Raw genomic sequence first — 22,092 nt, forward strand, 5'->3', positions numbered from 1 at the left:
GGAATATGACATGGTGAGTCAGATCTCCCAGAGGAAGGTCCCGCTGTCGGCTAGAGTTTCACCAGACAGCTTCACACCACACACTCTCCTCACGAACATAGTAACTGATAGGACGGTCTAAAACCGACAACCACCCACCTGTCTTCCTTTCCTAATTTAAACCAGCAGCTGGATTAACAATCTCTGTGAAACAACTAAAGCTCCTACAGAGTAACAGCAGGCCAGTATGGCTTAATATTGGATAAACATATACCTCAATTTTGTGGTAGAACTGATGCATTTCCCCCACAAATATATTGACTACAAGCAATTTCAGTTGTTTAGTTTTTATTTCCACTCAATTTACAAGAGGTGAGTCATGCACGAGCAATCAGCTAGTCGCTACTGCTAATGCGGCCTCGCTCATAATTAAAGGAATTAGCATTCCCGCATTAGCGTGTGTGTTTGCCACACTCCCTGACCATGGACAATGGTGGTGTTTGTCACTGAAACTAGCCTGGTTCCCATTCACTGTTAATGAGCGAGATGCCTGATTAGGGATCTCAGAGGAACAGGGATCCACATTCCTGCCCCTGAGGTTAAAGGGTAATGCAGGGGGAACAGTTATACATCAGTCCCTTCTGTTGCGAGATTCAGCGGTAGGTTTAATAGACAGCACACTGAAGGAAGGGAACGCTAGTCACAGGGTTAGTGTAAATGGCGAAGAATTGTGGAATCCCTTCATGAAGGTCCCTTTTACATCAGCCAAAAGTACATATTATGTACAGTTATAAACAAGAGGCGCATATATATATACGAGGGTTCCCACACATTTTGACAAATAAATTCCCATCATTTTTTTATATAAAAAAAAATCCTTTTCATGCCATTTCCAGGATTTTTTATTTATTCATTTTGATATTTTCAGGTATAGTAAATGCCATTTTTCTCAAATGTTGTAAACAAACATCAAAATTGCACATAAGGCAGTTTTTTTTATTAACTTTTTATGATATAATTAATTTTATGACAGTGGCTGAATTCCAGCATACACTAAATAATAAACATGAAGTAAAAAATACAATAAATATGTAATTACTAGTTATTTTTTCTAGTTGACTAATGAGTTATGGATATCGAATGGCTTTTAACCACATTTTGTTTACAAGCTGTTTTATTGACATCTTTCTGAGGTTGAAACACTTAACGATTACCCAAGACATGATATGAATTTGGGTAAGTTGTACGGTTTCTTTCAACATACCTTTTAATGTTCATTCATGACATCCGTTTTTATTTTGTGCTATAACTAGTAGTAAAGAGAAAGATATGATCTCGGTTGCTGTTGTTTCACATGAACTGAGCAGAGTATGACATTTAAAAGGAACAAAAGCACAAAACCTATTAGTGTTAATGGATGCCAGGTGCGCTACAAATAAGTTTAAGTGAAGTTTTGTACACACATGAACAGAAAACAGTAGTGATTCTCAGCATTATCAGAAAAAAAAACAACAGATTTTGGGATTTAAGAATCGATATTGGTTTATCAAAATGAATGTTGATTAAATTTCATATATTGATATTGTCAACCAAGCCCTAACCAGGAAATGTTGAAAGCTGGATTCAAACTAGGGCTGCAACAACTAATCGATAAAATCGATTATAATCGATTATGAAAATCATTGTCAACGAATGTCATTATCGATTAGTTGGTCTGCTTACGTCACGGGGAGCGTTTACTGGTACGCACACACACGCAAGGTCTCTCTCCCTCAGGCGCTCTGCCGAGCGCGCGCGCTACACGGTTTGGAGCAGTCTCTTCTGTCTCGCATGCGCGCTCTTGCTTGCGCGCTCTAGATTTCGGGAGTTTGAACTAATTCGCGGGCATCAGGGAGCCGCAATCAATATGCGGGAGACTCCCGGGACTTCCGGGATGTCTGTATTTTGTCTCGAGCATCAGGTTGTGCAATCAGTTCGCTCGCAACGTAAGTGATGGATTAAAATAGCGCTACCGCAGAAATAGGTTAAATTAAAACGGTCTTTACAAAGCGAAGCACTAAATATAAAGGCAGTTAATAACAGCAGCAGTAAAATATTGTTTTTTAGTCACTGTACTCAGTGGTTTTCAGCGAATGCTTGTGCACTAATGCATAATTTCTCCTGTCCTTTACTCAAGCCTGTTAGCTTGCTGGCTAACGTTACCTCCATTCCGTTCTCTTTTTATAGCATTTGTCTACTAAGTTTTAATTGTTTTTCAAACGCGATCTACTGCGGCTCTACGTTCACACAATTGTTTTCAGTCTTTCTATATTTATTTAATCAATTTATCCTTATATTATTCTTTTATATATTATATATAATATATATTATATTCTTTATCCTTATATTCCTTATATATAATTAATTTTAAATAAAAATTAAATGAATTATATATTTTAGATGTTTTTAGTTTGTTTTTAGTTCAGATATTCACATCTGAACAACATGTCTGTGTAAATTTGTTTTAACAAAAATTGTGTTAAAACATAATATGTTGGATATCATTTTTTTAACAATAATCATGTTTGTCAACTTGCCATCAGCAATTATCATTAAAAACAATGCAAATATTGATATTAGTAAAACTCAATGTGTGGCTTTTGCACTTTTTAAAGTACACTTTTACACATAAATACCCTGATTTACGGTTTTATTTAGTTATAATAAAAAAAAATCTAATTTAATTTCTATCCGATTAATCGAAAAAATAATCGTCCGATTAATCGATTATCAAAATAATCGTTAGTTGCAGCCCTAATTCAAACGTGAATTTCCTACATGAGCACCATGGCATAACATTTCAGAGATCATTTGTCTATATTGCTACATTAAATGCTGCTTTTCTCTCATTGCATGGCTTATAATTCCAGACAAAATATATCTGTGATGTAGTCCTAGTTTTAGACCTGCTAATGTGTGATGTGAAAAAAAGAAACATTCATCAACTTGAAATTATATTTTAGTATAAAATATCATCCACTGAGCTATTTGTAGGACTGTGGCCTACACCTCTTGTCCTTTTTTTACTCAATCCACGCCTCTCCGCTCTTCTAAAAGAGACGGGCAGGAAGGAAGAGGTACGGACGGTGTGTGTGAGTGCACAGGCCAGACATGTCCTCCATCCTCCACTGCCGAGCCCTAGTTCATACACAGGCTGAGGTCACTGGAGACCATTTAAACTGGCACAATCAGAAAGGAAAAACAAAAAAAGAGACACAAAAGGTGGATGTGGCAGATGTACGTGTCCACCCGTTCAGAACGAGTATACCAGCCAAGTTTGTTTGTGAGCTGACAAGAGAGATTTGTTCGCTTAGTCCAAACCAAATAAACACATGAAAGTAACAAAATATTCAATAATTAAAATTTGAGGGGGGTTTTTTGCTACAAAATAGCAAGTCGGATGCTAATATTTCTCCTAAAGTTGATTACCTAAAGGAACTGTTCTTCTTCTTAACTTAACTTAAAAAAGTGAGGAAACCTGTTGCCTTAAGGAGACATTACAGGTGAATAGGGTCAAATGTTTATATAGCAGATCTCACCATGAAACTTTCCCAGTTGACTACCTACATTAAGATGAGAAAAAATATTGTCTGTAATTAAATGTTTAGATATGCAAATTAGGCATGATCTAATTAATTATGTGCTAATTTGCATATATTTTAAAAACTGAATTTTTTGCCTGCCTTGTCTCGACTTAAAATTAAGTAAATACATTTCATGAGTAATTGAAAAAATTTAATTATGTGGAATTTTCAAGTTCATATAACTTAATTTTTTTCCATTACGCATGGTTTATTTATTTTACAATTTTAAGGCAATTTTCCTCACTTTTTTTAAGTAAATAAACTTCATGCGTAATTGGAAAAAATTCAATTCAGTTATATGAACTTGAAAATTCCACATAACTTCATTTTTTCAATTACGCATGAGTTTTTTTTAACTTAATTTTAAGGCAACAGGTTTTCCCACTTTTGTTTAAGTCAACTGATCACTTTTGTTTACAGTGTAGCGAACAAACTAACAAATAAATATCTGCCTAGAAAAAGAAAAAAGTAAATTTAGTATTATTCATTTATTTATTTTAGCAAGAACGCATCCTTTGTGAACAATCCCTTGGACTTTATGAAACTGTACCCTGAGGAGCAGAAGTGTGACCCAACTCATTTGCTCAAGGGCTTGTTCCCATGACTTCCTCTATGACTTCACTTTCCCATTCATCAGCACCTGGCCAGAAGTGCTCACTGATTGGTCAGAATATCATCAGTGACATATTTACTCAGCAAACAGTGCAGCACAATACCTAACATATTAACATTTGTCCAGACCTTCAGCTGCCAATCACAACATCAGTCCATCAACCAGCCAACAGTTGTCAAGGAAAGGGAGAGAGCGGGATATTGACTATGGACCAAATGAGGAGCCTTCTATTGACTGGTTAACAGTGTCTCATCCAGAAATATGTGCATCTTTTTGTATCACAGTGTAACTGAAACCGAGCTGACCGAGCACATGCCTCAATCTGAGAACACACACACAAGTTTGGGATAGCCTGGTACACACTCCTCTGGGGTCATGACCCCTCTTATCAGGCAGATGAGGAAGTTCAGCATGGCGGGGCTGGCCGGGTGTAAGGGGTGGCTCAGAGGACAAGTGTGAGTGTTTCGGATGGCGATTCAGAAAAGTGCATTAGCACAGATGAGGTACGTCTCAAAAATCACGCTTAATTTCTGCCACTCTCATTAAACAAAGCTTTCTAACAGGGGTTTAAAAGGGACTTAAAAGACTAAGGCAAAGAGATGAGCCTCCAGGGCATGTGTGTGTGTGCGCGCTTGTCCTCCTGCTGTATTTCCCCAAGCGGACACAGTCTCACTCATCCGAGGAATGGAGCATGTGGTGAACTTCTTCCAACTACAAAAAATAGGCTTGTTGCTACTGACTGGTAACATCATTGCTCTCCTGAAACTCAAAGACCACTGGCAACTGAAAGAGAGGTGGGCTAACGCTAATGTCTTTTACAGTAAGTTTGGGTTACACTTTATTTTAAGGTGTCTGTGTTACAGTGTAATTTTATATTTAAGTACTGAGTAATATTAATTAACTACATGTACTTACTTAAATGTAATTATGCGTCATTTATTGTTATTGCTATGGTAAATACATGTAACAAGGACACTGTAAAATAAAGTGTTACCTAGGTTTGTTGTGGTCACACACGGGAAAAAACAGGTGTAACTCACATTGGTGCCTCTTCACATGAAGGGTCAAAGCAAAACTTCATCACTCAGCTTTGCTTTACATCAGCATTGAAGGACATGTAAACAAAACTAAACTCAATGCATTCACAGCAGAGGACAGAATGAAATTATTCAATGCAGACATTATAAAGTAGCATTCAAAATGCGTTTAGCTAGTGCAATGAAGTGTACTCACTGTAAGTATTTGAGTAAAGCGAAACACCTGAAGAAATGCATAATACGGTAGAAAGTTAAAAATTTAGTTGGCCCAAATTTATCAGATTTTGACAGAAGTAGCAACGAATTACGCAATAGGACCAGGGACATTTTTTAAAACAGCAGAACGTTTCCATTTTGATTCTACGCTGTCAACATTTTTCAAATTTGTAAATAAAATTTATTATAAATAAAAGATTATTAGGGTATTTTTTCTTCAAGAACATACTATGTCAGTCTTTCTATTATAAAATTTCTCTTTTAACTTTAAGTTGCCAACTGGCATCAGCATTTTCTATAATTTTCACAAAAATTTGATGGCCCCCAGAATATATTGTTGTATTAATATCTGAACATACAATATATCAAAACGAATAAAGAAAAAAAAAAATCATTCTTGCTTCATTCTTTTTTTTTTAATCAACACTTGATTGTGGGTAAGTTTCATTAAAAAAAGCAACATTTTGAACAAAAACGTGCGACAAAATCATTTTTGTCAAAGACTGGGTCCGCATTTGGATCCGCATTGGATTCAGAATGATAATCAAAACACAGATTGAGTAAATCGAGTTCATCAACACCCCCAAAGCTTCAAAGTCCTATAACTCGTCCTGGGTCAACATTTCATTTGTAAATGTTAGGCAGTTTTGATTTATATTCTGTTGAATGTTTGACGGTCGCGTTAGCTTACGTGTGTGTGTAAGCAGGCTTCTGTTTTTGTTCCTGCGTCTTCTTTGCTTGTTTTTGGATCCTGAGATTCTGTACTCTTTCAGAAGGTGCGTAATAATAGTACGGTAGTATAACAGTGAAAACATGGATTGCCGGAAAATTCCGTAAATTACGGGAAGCTTTGTGTCATAAATGATGGAAAATTACGCCATGGTGTGGAAAGAGTTAATTCAATGTGTCACTTGCCATTTCTTTGTAATTTTGTTAAATTCATTGTGAAAATGGTTTCAATGTAAATCCTACACAATTTTTTTCAGTGTACGGCACACTTTAATGGCAATACATGCTTATTTTCCATTTTGGCAAATTGGTAAAATCTCATTAGGCTACGTTTTCATGCGATCTGTTTACGCCACATTAGCCGCGTTTCCATTACCGTTTAAATTGCGCAAGGCCAATTGAAACACGTCAATTTGGCAAAAACTCCCATTCATCTCAAAAAAGTTTTTACGCTCGCGTGAGGTGGTTTTTCAGGCAATTTGAAAAATGATTACTATTTCACAAAACTGCAATGGAAACAGTTTTTTCACATTTACAGCTCACCTGGCGTATGTAAAAGTCAATCATTCTTTAAAGGTGACGCGGTAGCCCATGTTTGGACAGATGACGAGACAAAGTTCTTTATTAAAATCATAAAAGACAAAGGTATTGTGGGAATACTGGATTCTAAACAACAAAGAAATGTCCCAATTTATCAAGACCTTGAAACAGATATGAAGGAGAAACACCCGTCGCATAACATCGGTTAATGAAAACGCTGTCATTTCGCAATAGTTTTTTATCGACATTTAGAAAATATTGCAAAAGTTTTGCACAAATCTGTAATGGAAACATGGCTAGGTTAGGTTTAGGGGTTGACCTTCATGCTTTTTTCTTTGGATTTGCACATTGTCGTACAAATCGAACTGTAATTCATTCATTATCGTAACACAATTGGTAAAATAGCTACGTTTTTACCAGGCCAATGCGTGTCCGTTTTGGAGACGCGAGTTTCAGCAGACTCTAACTGACTAGCATAGAAAACCCCACCTTGCTTCAGGGAGAGCAGGGTTAGATTTGAGCATTGCCTGGCTCAGTTTCCTATCATCTCAGTGGGGGTTGTGAGATATTTTCAGACAGCCGCAGACATGCCCTACTGTGCTCTTAATGACTGCCACTCCAGGCTAAACGCTTTTACTTCAACGCTATTGGGTTAATATTCAGCAGATTCCCACCTTCCCTGGGAATGCTGCTTTAAAACGTGACTCACAGAGCATATGCAAGTTTAATGTGACAATGAAGCCATCTACACACACGCACACACAGATTGCAGGAGTGATATGAGTTAGTGTTGTTTGTGAATTGATACTCAACAGAGCTCTTCATTAATTTACGATGGGTATTAAAGGGAGTCTTTTATGAATAATGTGTTAAACAGCATGCTGTAAAAAAAAACACACACACACACACACACACAGAAGGATTTGCAGACATTCAGCTGCTGGATGAAGCGGTTATCTATAAAACGCCTGTAAATCCAAAACTGCTATCAGCACATATACTGTGCATATATACACTGCCCAGCTTAAAAAAAAGTCGCTGTTTGGATTTCAATAGGCAAATATTTAAGTCATTTTTTTTTTGTGGCCGGGCAGTGTACTAAATACTATAGTATACTATCAGTGTTGTTATTGCTAACTAAATTTAAAGCTAAAGCTTCTGAAATAAAGTTGAAATAAAATAAAATATAAATATTAGATTAAATTAAAAATGGTGCTTTGGCAATAAAATAGTTTTAGCACTAAAATTGCAAAAACTAAAACTGACTAAATAAGTAAATGCTAATCAAAAACTAATAAAAAAAATATATAAAAAAAAACAAAATCACAAAAGCATAACAAAATTGCTAAGCTAAAATAAAAAAGGGAAAGTATCAAAAATAAAATCTATAAAACACAAAATAAACACCTTAATACTAAAATAAAAATGCATATTTATACAGTGTATTTTACAGATAACCAGAGGGTACTTAGGCTGGTTTTGAAAATGATAAAACAATTTTTTACCAACCTAACTAAAAAAAAAATTTAATTTACTAGATTAATCAAATTTATTCTGTGATTAATCACGATTAAAAACACTTACGTTTTCATACATATGTATATTTATTTATTATTATTATTTATTTATTTATTGATTGCCTGGACTCCAACAGGAGCAGGTGGTTGCTGAGAGATTCAAATAAACATATTGCTTCTTATTTAAACAGCGTGCCAAATCAAACAAGAGTGAAATAAATATATCAATCATCATCATTATTACACAACAGTGTTTGCCTGATATCGTCATGCATGTTAGAGATGTGCTCCTGACATTGAGAAACACACATTTCCAGTTCTCTGGTAAAACCCACAAAGGTCCCACGTTTAAAGTCTTCTAAAGAAGGACACAGTGGGAAGAGTTTCCCAAACGGGCCGACAGGAAGACTCCACCGGGAGAGGCAGCTTTGTGTTGTGTTCGAGTAACACTACAAGAGAATACAGGAGGAGGCCAAGATAATATATATCATCTCACACACAAACCCTACAGTTTACAGCCGAGCCAAGTTTGGATTGAACACACACCCACAAACTCATTTTCCATCTGATCTGGCCCACATCTATCACAAATGGCCATTTCATTTTCAACAATCTTTCTGCCATTCCATATTAAGTCTTAAAGCATGGGAACGGGAAACACAACTATCATCTGCCCAAAAGATTTACTCCTAAACTTCAACTTCATATAAAATGTGCATATTAATAAATATACAGACTGAAGAAGAAAAAGCCAAAAACCTTTTAATAGAGGTCAGAACCAGGGAAACATCTTGATGTTTCCACCAGGGACGAGGAATTCGGTTTGGGTTCCTCAGATGTTTTTCATGCCAAGCCAATTTGTAATTTCATCCGAGAAGATCCAAAAAGCAACTAGTAATTAAGGCTTCACCGCAAACCAATAAGAGCTCCCCCATTTCTTCAAGCAACTACAAAGTTAGTTAAACGTTGCTATAGCAACATAGAGACGATAGGCTAAGACTGTTGCCCAACATGCGTTTCATGGTGATGGTGATGATGATATTGATGATGGGAAACATCCCTCCGCTGGCAGAGTAAACAGCAGAAAGCAAGATGTGTTAAAGTGGCACGTAACGCAAACCAATGCATACTATCCAATTTAACACAGCAACCCCAATCACATCTTTGATGAACATATGGATAAGATTACATAGCTTTAATACTTCCAAAATCCAAGTTTAAAGAAGTAGTTCACCCAAGAATTTTAAACATTAAACGTCAGACACAACTTACATTTGAAATCATGTGCAATTTTGAAAGCAACTTTGTGATGATGAGCAGACGGAAGTTGGCTTAAAGGGATAGTTCACCCAAAAATGAATATTCTCTCATAATTTACTCACCCTCAAGCCATCCTAGGTGTATATGACTTTCTTCTTTCAGCAAAACCTCTGCGCTTCCGAGTTTGTCAATACGTCATGCGTTGGGTTAGAGGAAATAGACTCAACCGGAAGCCATTGATTATAGTTTATAAAGTCATAAATACGGATATCTTTCTTCCAAAAACACATCGCTTTGCTCCGGAAGGACTTTATTTACCAACCTTGAGTTGTATGGATTACTTTTATGATGGATGTATGCACTTTTTGTGGGATTCATAATATAGGGTACCATTCACTCATTATAAAGCTTGGAATAGCCAGGATACTTTTTAATATAACTCCAATTGTGTTTGGCTGAAACAAGAAAGTCATATACACCTAGAAATTATGGGATGATTTTCATTTTTGGGTGAACTATTCCTTTAAGAAGACTTGTAATATATAGCACATAAGATGTATGGTCTCCTTTATGTTGCTTATTTGGTAATTTTGGGATATTTATGCATTTTAAATGTATGGAAAAACAGCAACCTCAAAATATCTTGTGTTTTACAGAATCAAGAAAAACATTTTAGAATGAAATGAGAGAGAAAATAATTACAGAATTTTCATTTTTGGCTGAAATAATCCTTTAGTTAACTAATTCATAATTAGTTGATGCATTGTGTGCGAGCAATTGGGAATCTGGGACACATTATTAAACTTTCAGTCTCCAGAGTCCAGTCTAATAGTAACTCCATCCATATGGCTTTGTGAATATTTTAATAGTTGTGAAAAGCTGTCAGTGTTTGTCCTGGCTTCAGAGGAGGTCTTCTGAGAACGCAAAGGGATATGGCATTGCAACATGATTAATAAAACATGTCAAAATCCATCCTATTAACCCCATTAAGGCTGACACCTGGAAGCCGACACTGGACCAGCCCCCAGCCGCATCGCATCTGTTCATCTATCGCCCGACTAATCAATCCATCACTGGTCTGCACATCTAATATGGATCACAGAGGCTTTTTTGACATACATAACATCTATCAAAATATTGTTCAGGTATAGGGCTGGGCGATATGACAAATCTTATATCACAATATGACTCTTATTATGATGCGTTTTCTTTCTCAACTGTTTACGTTAACTTAAGACATAATTTTTATGTCTTACAGAATAAACATAATTTCTATGTTTACGAAGATACTCGCAAAGATGGCCATTTTGCCACGTAAGTGTGAGTATTTGACCATTCAAGGTGGCAAAAATAACTCATTTCAGTTCTGGTGATGAGCAGCGGCTTTATGTGCGCGTGTTTCCGCCGTGTGCGCTCAGAAACCAGCTCTCAGACAAGTTCTCTTCCGCTGCTTATTGTGCTTGAACGGTTTAAACCAATCGTTTTTAAACCACAAGGCGTAGAAACGCATTCAAATTATAAGCTTTCGTGACAACACAGTGCGCGCACTAACCGTATATCCTCCACCCATATTCAGGGGTTTACATTTTATCCACATTAAGCTTTAAATATTTAATCAGACAAACAATTACTTTAAATGTTTATAAATTGCATTGTGCCAGCTGGAGCTAATTTTAAACATAAAAAATATGACAAATATTAATGTTTTTTTTAAAAAGTTACAAGGTAGAAGGTAACAGGGTTGACAGTTTTACAGTTCATTTATCATTATTAGCAACTTGCTCAAGGTCCAGACAGTACAAAGTGTGTATTTATGCTGATAATTTGCAATTGAATGCTGATATATCAGTTTTAAATTGTATTTAAAATCACCCACTACTGATAATCAAAATATAAGATAAATGTATTTTATTCTATATTTTCTATCAAAATATTAACATATTCGCTATTAAGTGCTAATAGCAAGGAGAAAGAGAATAAAACAAAACAAAAATAAATACATCCAAAAGGTTTTGGGGGTTTTTTTTGTAAAAAAAAAAAAAAAAAGAAGTAGCCCACATTAGGACATACTGTAATAAAAGTTGCTGTCAGCTTTGCATTGGTAAAGTCATTGTTTTCATGTTCATGAGGGACACAAAACAAAGTATACTTTTTATGGAATGATGACACTAATTAAGTTAACACTGTAGGCCTACATCAATTAAATCATTTTAAAATAGGAGAACAACGTCATAATTGGTTTCAAAGTAGCTTTTAGTGAACTTTGCTCATACAAACACTTGCGGTAACATCACATCCCGTGAATAACACCTTGTCAATACAGCAATAGTATCGTCTAATAAAGTTACATCCCAAGTATTGTACCACAGTTTAAAATGAACAATCATTGTTTAAATATCAAAGTTATCCACGCCACTCTCTCTCAGCAAACAGGACTGAAATGTGCAACTGCAACATGTATTCACAACTCAGCAAAACGATCCATCTTACCTTCTGTCAGCCATGTTCCTCACATTGTTTGGACGAATGGGAGTAAAAGCAGTGAGATGTGTGTCCTCTGGCAGAAACTGAGCAGACTGCACTGAGCCTGTGAAAGTGGATTTCAGGCGTTCTGTCCCGCTGGAGTTTGGGGCAGACATTGGAGTGGGTTATTCCCCCGCCCTCTCCAGGTTGGGCCATGCTCGAGTAACCTGATCTCTGCTGCAGCCTGCTGTAGTTTCGTTGAAGCGGAATGATCGCTCACAGTCTGTGGTGCTCAGCGTTTGAGGAGGAGGGGCGCCATCTGGCGGAGAGTCGAGGCAGCACAAGCACTTGCCATTAGCATTTAATTAGCGATTGTGTTAATGTTTTGATATACGGTAAATATATGGACATAAAAGCTTGTTTTTGGTCTTTTAATGTATGATTTTATATTGTAGCTATGTTACTGTGGTGCTAGTTCAGAATCTCCAGTACAGTAAATGCTGTCTAGTTGGAGGTTCATTTTATTCCATATGATGCTGTTATGATAATAGTGATATAAAAAGTAAGTAAGTAATAAGTAAAAGTGTTGTTCATAATATCGATGATAATTTGCGAGCATGGCATAAAAAGTCAGCATGAAACGGAAGTTGTGATAGTCCTGCTAGGAAGTTCGTATTTCCGAGTTGGGTCAACCAAGAGTTTGCCATTGTTCTTGACGCGATTCAAAGAGTGTTATGTTACTCTTAAAAAACACTGATTCAGTGGAAATCAACATGGACAATCGTTGTGGAAAAGTTTTCATTGATAATGTTGATATTTTAAAACAAAAATGTAGCAATAAGATTATAAGGAAGGCTATTGGTTCTGTGTCTTTTACTGCAGCAAGATTATTTTGGTTTTCTTTATTTGGTGATATATTTTGGGTTAAAGGATGGCAATTACCAAATAAGTTTTGTGTCAATAACAAAATTAAGGAAGTTTTTTTTACAAAATACTTCACAGAATTTATCCTGCAAAGCATGTTTTGGAAAAATTTAAGCTTAATATTTTATATGCTTGTGAATTTTGTGCACTAGAAAAAGAAACAATTTTGCATCTGTTTTTTCATTGTATTTACTCAAGATTATTTAGGAAAGATTTAGAAACCTGTATTAATAGAAAACTGAAGTGTATGATGGAAATTTGTGTTTTTGATGTGCTTTTTTATACTCAGAATGACAATTTGGAATGTAAAGAACAACATGTTAGACAGTTATTTGTTTTATTTATTAAAAGAAGTGGGCTCAAGGTAAACCAAATTTTTCACATTTTATAAATGACTTTACATTATTATGTACATCTTTTGGAACAAGCTAAAAACATAAAGCAATGAAAACAATTAATGCTTTGAAATTACTGGATTTTATGTAAACAAAATATATCTTATTTTGTTGTAAATGAAAAAGCCCGGCAATGCTACTGCTGAATACCTATGTGGTAGGACCCTTCCACCATGTTTCTTTCATATTTTCAAATCACTTGAAAGCCCCATATCCGATTGAAACGGCTTCTCGAAGAAGAAAAATTGTAGGGCAGGACTTGGTTTTGTCCATTGGGAATTGATTGGATGGTTGTGGTTTACTACTGGTGGATCTCATTTGAGTGACAGGTTGCCCCGCCCTCGCGCCAGTAAACAGGCCATCATCAAGTTATTTTGATTAAAGATTAAGAGGCCACATTAATTATATATAAAATATTATTAATGACTTTAAGAAGTTCAATACTTACATTTTAGACACAATATTGACAGATGCTTTGTCTGTATTTGCAAATCAATGAAAATAGATTCAAACGAAGACAATATGATGCGTCACTGAGCATCACACAGTAGAGTTTCTGAATGAATCAATGTCTTTAAAGTGATTCACTCATAATACACTAAATATTGGCAACTACTGGCATAACCTGCAGACAAAGATAATGATAATAATAATAATAATAATAAACTTATGCAGTTATGTATTCTGATGCACTATAATAATGTTAAAATATATTTAACTGACTTAAATACATCTATCAATCCCTTTGTGTGATGTCATACCACATGGTAAAAACTTGTTGGGTTATGAAAGAAAACCAGCAAGAGAAAGCAATTTGGGCATTCAACACTTTATTCACAAAGTAATGAGCACTATCAAATGTTCACTGGTAAACCGAAACAAAAATATAGGTATGATAAATCTATAGAACTGTACAAGACTTTGTTAAAACCATCTCATCTCTTTTAAATTCCTATTTCAAAAACAGCCCTCCCTTTGAAAGTGCCAAAGGAAAATGTCTCCTCCTCTCCAAGTTGTCTCGTATCCTCCAGTATCTACACAGTACATCTTTACAATAATTATGGTGGTTTTCGAAACAACCATACACAATCTCACACAAAACAGCTTTAAGTACAGCCACAAGATGTGAGGGGTGGATGTTGTACATTGATATGAAATATGTGAACACAAAGACCTGTACTGATGAAGTATCCCAGAGCAAGTGGACTGATCAGAGATCCGATTACCCTCTTGAACATTATAATCTCAATCGCAATCATCTAAGAACCAAACTGATCTCAAAACAGGGATGAAACACATCGGGAAGGTGGATTAATAATTTAAACAATCTCAGATACATCACCATAAAAAAATGAATGTGTATTAAAGAACTGTTGAAAAAGAATGCTGCATAAATAATAAAACCCGGAGCTGGAGGGATGTCTGTTTATGTCTGGCGGTCAGTTTCACTTCAAATGTGTAGTAAAAATATCCTTTAACCATTTACATTGCAAACACACATTAAAATACATACATCCATTTCATATATTTGCTCTGATATTAGTAGCACTGTGTATAGCAAAAAGTTTAAGAACAAGCTGTTACAAATATGGCGTGGAAAAATTTCTTTCTCAGTGTGCTTGGGGGAAAAACTATTTTCTGTCAAACACAAATAATGACTTTACATCAAAAGAACCATTTTTCTTTTTTTCTTTTTTTTTGTGGTTAGTTTGTTCAACTCATAATGCTGAAATAAGCAGAAAAGAAACTGTGCAAGAAATTTCAGCTTGTCAAACTAATTTTAAGCATAAACAAAATAATGCTATAATAACATACACTGGGAGCAACGAATTAAATCAGAAAGCTTCAATTTATCACACTCGTATTCACTTTTGACTTAGGTACAGCATGTTCACTCACTCACTCACACACACACACACACACACACACACACACACACACACACACACACACACACACACACACACACACACACACACACACACACACACACACACACACACACACACACACACACACGCCATTGACCTATCTAAGGTGATGTTCAGTGAAGTTGTAAGGCTGTATAAGACGATGTCCCACAAAGTGAGACACTTCTGGAGACTCCAAGCAAGAGAGAAGCACCCATCAAAGATCGTGGTGCAAAACCGGTTTCAAACTGAATCAAGTATGAACGGACACAACATCTAATTCCCATTCCCAAGTTTTACTGCTTTGAATTTTAACAGCCAACCTTCCCTAATCCCTTCAAAAAAAAGGTAAATGAAAAAATTTTTTTGAAGAATCTTTCTAAGTTAAAAGATCTGTTCAAAGCCTAGCCTATCTTACGGACAAGTTGGTAAAACGGTCCGTCTGTAGCTGGAAATGCCAGACGATAACGGAGCGAGTGAACATATGAGAGAAGAAAAATGAACTGAAGGACTGTATGATGGCATAAACCCTCCTCTTTCTTCACTTCCGCCAAATTTAGAAGTATTTTGCGATGTCTTCCTGACGACGAGGGACGGTATGAGCGAGGAATATTACATGAGAGTCAAACCGTTTCCTGCAAAATGTCATTGCAGTCGCAGTGGGTGGAGCTTAACTTTCCTGTCCGTCTCAGAACAAACTCCTCCTCTTCCTCCTCATCGCCGTCCCTCCCTTCTCTCTGTTTGTCCCCTTTCAGTTCTCCAAGAGGAGCGTCCAAGCTCGCATTGTCCACGGGACGTGATGAAGACGAAGAAGAGGGACGTTCCTGTCGGTTCAGCCCCAAAGCATCCCTCAAAACCTCAGCACCAGCTTCCTTCAGTAAAAGTGCGGGGGTGGCCAGAGTGGTCAGGTAGATGGCTGAAGCAGATTGGCTGGAGGACACCAGGGCGTGGCCTCTCCCAGTGTGTTTGTCCTCGGGACGGGGCGGAGAGTACGGCTGGTTGTCGTTGCTAAGGAGCGTGAACATGTGCTCCACGGAGCGGCTGAAATGAGCCCAGTCCTCGAGGTTGAGGGTGAAGTTGAGTTTGAGATCGTAGGCGTGCTCATCAAGTCTGTACAAAGGTTCAAGTTCGGACCAGTTCGACTCGCCGGGAAACAGGTCGGTGTCTTCCGGGACGTCCTCGTTCCATGAGTTATCCTTCCCATCCTTCCCAAATCTGTCCTCTGTGGGGGAACATCACACACACAAGCACGGCCACAACTATTAAACATTTGCGTCTAGCGACAGAACGATTTAAGGCACTGATTACAAGTGGATGCATCAAAATGGAGATGGATGCTTGGGATTTTGTGTTAAATGAAAAGAAAAAAAACAACGAAAAACCCTGAAAAGGATGGTGAAGGCAGGAAGAACGTAAATGTTTCAGGCATTGAGTGAGATGAGGTGAAGATGATGGGGGCATGTGAGGGGAATCTTCCCTCGTGCTTAAAAACAAAACTGTTTTTGTACAGTTTCCATGCCTCTACAAACTAAACCAAGCTATCATGCAGGCCAGGCAGAACGTAATGCATTCAAGAGAAAGGAAATTAAAGAGAGAGAGCGAGAGAACGGTGATTCAGACAAAGTAGTGGCTTGGTGGCATTGTATCCTACGGACGAAAAGCAGAATTATTGTCCAAACTCACAGCGATTTGGAGACAGGCTTCCTCACTTTAGGCCATTTCCGGCGCTGAAACTGCCTAATGCGACAAGCAACGATAAGACAAACTGTTACCCCGCCCCCAAACTCAAGCATGTGACAGAGACAGAGCCAATCAGAGAACTCAGAGGCTTTCACATACACACAACAAAACCCAAAGCTGAATACATGCAAGGCACAGTATAGGGCTAGAGAGAGGGAGACAAAACAAGAGAGACAAAGACAGAGAGAGAGAGAGAGAGAGAGAGAGAGAGAGAGAGAGAGAGAGAGAGAGAGAGAGAGAGAGAGAGAGAGAGAGAGAGAGAGTACAGAATCTGAAGGAGAATACATCTGATATGTCAAGGAAGTAAACTTAGCTTTTATATAGTATTATATATTAGCTTATATATAGTAGTCTCTCCAGTAAAGGACATTTTAGACAGCTTTACAGCTCAATCAACAAACATATTTGTAGAGAAGATTTGATATCTTTAAAAAATACAAGCTGCCTATTTTGGTTTTAATGGGATAGTTCACCCAAAAATGAAAATTCTGTCAGTATTTCCTCACCCTCATGTTGTTCAACCCCGTAACACCAGCGCTTCTGTGTTGTACGTCACACGTAGGCTCACTATTGGCCGACGCTGGTCATGTGTGTGATGCGTGTGACGTACAACAGAAGCGCTGCGCTGTTACAGTAGTGAACGGACTCGAGGCCCACAGAGAAGGACATGAATAGTTGAAATAAAGTCGTTATTTTTGTTTGTTTTTGCCCACAAAAAGTATTCTCGTCGCTTGATAAACTTAAGATTGAGTCACTGTAGTCACTTGGACTATTTTAACGATGTCTTTAATAACTTTTCGAGGAACAAGTTTCAATCCCTGAAGAAGCCTATGGAGGAGTGATCCAGCTCTCAGATTTCATCAAAAATATCTTAATTTGTGTTCCAAAGATGAACGAAGGTCTTACGGGGTTGGAACAACATGAGGGTGAGTAAATACTGACAGAATTTTTGGGTGAACTATCCCTTTAAACTCCTAGACTTCCATTGCAAGTGCATTACTGTATACAATCGTTTTTTGTTTTTGCAAGCTAAAGAATGAGTTAAGATTGTTTTCTACAGCGGAGCTTTTAACACCAAACTGACATCAAATCAGTTCTTCCTTTGTGACAGAGAGGTCTTCTCCTTGATTTCACATTGAGGAGTGAATTCCTACGATTCCTACTTCATCTAGGTGTGTGTGATTGTGAATCAGACTACTTCAACATTCACGTTTAAGCTTCAAGCTGTCTACAACAGAACTGCAGAAGTGAAGATTAGTATCTTCATCCAAAATAATCTCACAGTAGTCTAAAATGGGGTTAAATTAATTTGGCAGTGATACCTGTATTCATCATAGCTGCTTCTCTCTTTACCCCCTGAAGAAGAGACAATATCATTAGTTAGAGAGTGTAAAAACAATGTGATGTACAACCCCATCATGTTTAAGATCCTCAGGAAAGCATCACTGGGCTTCTGTCCAAGGGTCATGTGGAAGGTCGCAGTGCCAAAAAGAGATCTTCCGTTGTTATGAATGAAAAGCGAGCTCGAATAAATGACCCGGATAAAAATCATCTTTTGGAAAATAATACCTCTTCAGGCTCAATATGCAGATGCGGAGTATTATTGTTCATTTTGAGCTATTCTGATGCCTTTCAGATGATTTTTATACGTAATAAAATACTCAACTGACTTTTTATCTGTTCTGTAAAGCAGCGGTTCTCAAACAGGTCTGTTAAAAAAAACAGGACGGCAGGAATAAATAAGAAAATTCAACTAACAATATAATTGTGAAGAGTTAGCAATCGATAAATAGATTTATCAACTTTAAAAAGGAAGAAAAAGCAATGCTGATGTTAAGGTCAAAATATACAAATGTATCTGCCGTCGTACCAAATTATACAGATGCAAACATAGGTAGGTTGCATAACGCAGAAAATTGGGGTCAAAGAGATTTTGTTTTAAAAGAAACTTATTGGCTGCTAAAAATTCAGCTTAGCATCACAGGAATAAAATTTTAAAATATTAAGCTTTACCGAAAAATCTTACCGAACCCAAACTTTTGAACGAAATGTACTTAAAAATAATCACAAAATGACTGACCTTTCAACATATTTAATCTGATCGCAAGCACTGGCGAGTTTTAACATGACATGAGCTGTCCTCGAGTTCATTTCGAATAAATCAATGCATCTGTTTTTATCACTTGAATGATCACTTCAGCTGAAAATTAATTTAAGTTTTGAGAGCAGGGACTACTAAAGACACAGTGACATCCTCAGACAGCATGCTGTGGCACATCGTGTTTACCCTTCAGGACAGCAGCTCAGGAGGGGATGCTACGAGTTTCTGTTTGCATATAAAAACAAGGAGAAAACAGGAAGCAAGGCAGGGCCAGGGATCAGGTGAGGATGATGATGATGAAGATGCGATATTCCATGTCACCCGTTGCCTTGTGTGTGTGTGTGTGTGTGTGTATCAGTGTGTCGCAACCTCTGGGCCGGATGCCGAGCAGCTGTGTCTTTGCATAGCTATAAGTGTGTGTGTTATACGAGTGTGTGTGACTCACCCATGTCGAGGCTGCGTGTGCGAGGGTTACACTGCTTGTGTCCCTTACAGCCTCTGAGCTCCATGAGCTGCACATGCAGTTGATTGAGAACATACCGGTCCAGTGTGTTCACCGCATTCACCAACTACACACACATACAGAGAGAGATGCACCATGACAGCAATTAATAATGTTTATTCCTTTCTGATAACATTTTTTGACTAAATATTTTCACAATATAAAATTATATTACCTCAAAATTTAACTTCCATAACAATTTCAAGATTCTGTGTCATTTTCATCACACTGATATATACAGGTCCTTCTCAAAAATTAGCATATTGTGATAAAGTTCATTTTTTTCCATAATGTAATGATAAAAATTAAACTTTTATATATTTTAGATTCATTGCACACCAACTGAAATATTTCAGGTCTTTTATTGTTTTAATACTGATGATTTTGGCATACAGCTCATGAAAACCCCAAATTCCTATCTCAAAAAATTAGCATATCATGAAAAGGGTCTCTAAACGATTAACCGAATCATCTGAATCAACTAATTAACTCTAAACACCTGCAAAAGATTCCTGAGGCTTTTAAAAACTCCCAGCCTGTTTCATTACTCAAAACCGCAATCATGGGTAAGACTGCCGACCTGACTGCTGTCCAGAAGGCCATCATTGACACCCTCAAGCAAGAGGGTAAGACACAGAAAGAAATCTCTGAACAAATAGGCTGTTCCCAGAGTGCTGTATCAAGGCACCTCAGTGGGAAGTCTGTAGGAAGGAAAAAGTGTGGCAAAAAACTCTGCACAACGAGAAGAGGTGACCGGACCCTGAGGAAGATTGTGGAGAAGGACCGATTCCAGACCTTGGGGGACCTGCGGAAGCAGTTGACTGAGTCTGGAGTAGAAACATCCAGAGCCACCGTGCACAGGCGTGTGCAGGAAATGGGCTACAGGTGCCGCATTCCCCAGGTCAAGCCACTTTTGAACCAGAAACAGCGGCAGAAGCGCCTGACCTGGGCTACAGAGAAGCAGCACTGGACTGTTGCTCAGTGGTCCAAAGTACTTTTTTCGGATGAAAGCAAATTGTGCAAGCTTTTCAGCAGATGGAAGCATGAAGTGCTCCAAAATCTCCTGATAGCTATCTGCATTGACCCTGCCCATGATAAAACACAGTGGACCAACACCAGCAGCTGACATGGCACCGCAGACCATCACTGACTGTGGGTACTTGACACTGGACTTCAGGCATTTTGGCATTTCCTTCTCCCCAGTCTTCCTCCAGACTCTGGCACCTTGATTTCCGAATGACTGAACATAATTATTTGAAGGTTTACTTTTTTTTGTATTAAACTTCTTAACGCTTCTTTTATTGGTCGGATGAAATATGCTAATTTTTTGAGATAGGAATTTTGGGTTTTCATGAGCTGTATGCCAAAATCAACAGTATTAAAACAATAAAAGACCTGAAATATTTCAGTTGGTGTGCAATGAATCTAAAATATATGAAAGTTTGATTTTTATCATTACATTATGGAAAATAATTAACTTTATCACAATATGCTAATTTTTTGAGAAGGACCTGTATATATATATGTATATATCACCCGGTCCATTGTGATTCCATGTTGTCTTTATATATGACCACTGACCTGATATGGATCTGTGTTGATATCAAAGTACTCCAGAAATCCAGTGGCAAATTCACAGAACAGGAAGTTGTGTGTCTCATTAATGGTCCTCATGCACCAGTAGGTGTTGTTATTGGCACTAGTACACGCACAAAACGGCCCCACTGAAAGCAAAAAGACACAATAGAGAGGGACATATAGCTCCAGACATAACTTACAGACATTAAATGTCCATCCACCTATTTTATGACCATTTTGGGATATTAGATAAAAAATGCTGGATGGAAATGCCAAGATTGAATTGAGTAGGATCATTTTTTTATCCGATAAGAAAACGTGCATAAACTGAAATGGAAACATATTTATTGAATAAATTCCTCGATGGACATGTCATGTGACTGGACTGGACTGATCACGTGGGACGGCATAACTGAGCTATAACCAGCGTGTCCACAAGGGAGCGGTCTGCCAGTGCTGGTTGTCGTCTGAAGTGTGTGTATGTGTGTGTCTTACGTGTCCAGAAGGGAGCGGTCTGCCAGTGCTGGTTGTCGTGTATGTGTGAAGTGTGTGTGTGTGTGTGTGTGTGTGTCTTACGTGTCCAGAAGGGAGCGGTCTGCCAGTGCTGGTTGTCGTGTGTGTGTGTGTGTGTGTGTGTGTGTGTGTGTGTGTGTGTGTGTGTGTGTGTGTGTGTGTATGTGTGTGTGTGTGTGTGTGTGTGTGTGTGTGTGTGTGTGTGTCTTACGTGTCCAGAAGGGAGCGGTCTGCCAGTGCTGGTTGTCGTGTATGTGTGAAGTGTGTGTGTGTGTGTGTCTTACGTGTCCAGAAGGGAGCGGTCTGCCAGTGCTGGTTGTCGTGTGTGAAGTGTGGGTGTGTGTGTGTGTCTTACGTGTCCAGAAGGGAGCGGTCTGCCAGTGCTGGTTGTCGTGTGTGTGTGTGTGTGTGTCCAGAAGGGAACAGTCTGCCAGTGCTGGTTGTCGTGTGTG

General features: G+C 37.7%; 2 protein-coding genes across 23 annotated transcripts in view; both read right to left on the reverse strand.

The window, feature by feature from the left end:
- The window catches only part of arhgap46b (Rho GTPase activating protein 46b), a 73,239-nt gene extending 61,010 nt beyond the window's left edge, over nucleotides 1-12,229 (reverse strand). For both annotated transcript variants that reach the window (XM_077214070.1, XM_077214068.1), the window contains exon 1: nucleotides 12,005-12,229. In XM_077214070.1, the coding sequence (XP_077070185.1) occupies nucleotides 12,005-12,153 (149 nt within the window). In that variant the 5' untranslated portion in view covers nucleotides 12,154-12,229. The remainder of the gene's footprint in view (nucleotides 1-12,004) is intronic.
- Nucleotides 12,230-14,109: 1,880 nt separating this feature from the next.
- sulf2b (sulfatase 2b) overlaps nucleotides 14,110-22,092 on the reverse strand; it is a 134,660-nt gene continuing 126,677 nt past the window's right edge. For 6 of the 21 annotated variants that reach the window (XM_077214072.1, XM_077214074.1, XM_077214076.1 and 3 more), the window contains 3 exons: nucleotides 21,131-21,273; nucleotides 19,493-19,616; nucleotides 14,110-16,428 (listed from right to left, as the gene is read on the reverse strand). In XM_077214072.1, coding sequence (XP_077070187.1) covers nucleotides 15,830-16,428; nucleotides 19,493-19,616; nucleotides 21,131-21,273 — 866 coding nt within the window. In that variant the 3' untranslated portion in view covers nucleotides 14,110-15,829. Of the gene's footprint in view, nucleotides 16,429-16,889; nucleotides 16,944-18,268; nucleotides 18,303-19,492; nucleotides 19,617-21,130; nucleotides 21,274-22,092 lie in introns of all 21 variants that reach the window. The other 15 variants (XM_077214081.1, XM_077214080.1, XM_077214083.1 and 12 more) reach the window with 5 other exon arrangements.

Source organism: Siphateles boraxobius, unplaced genomic scaffold (assembly GCF_051911475.1).
Source record: "Siphateles boraxobius isolate OS27281-9 unplaced genomic scaffold, OSU_SipBor_1 68, whole genome shotgun sequence".
NCBI lineage: Eukaryota > Metazoa > Chordata > Actinopteri > Cypriniformes > Leuciscidae > Siphateles > Siphateles boraxobius.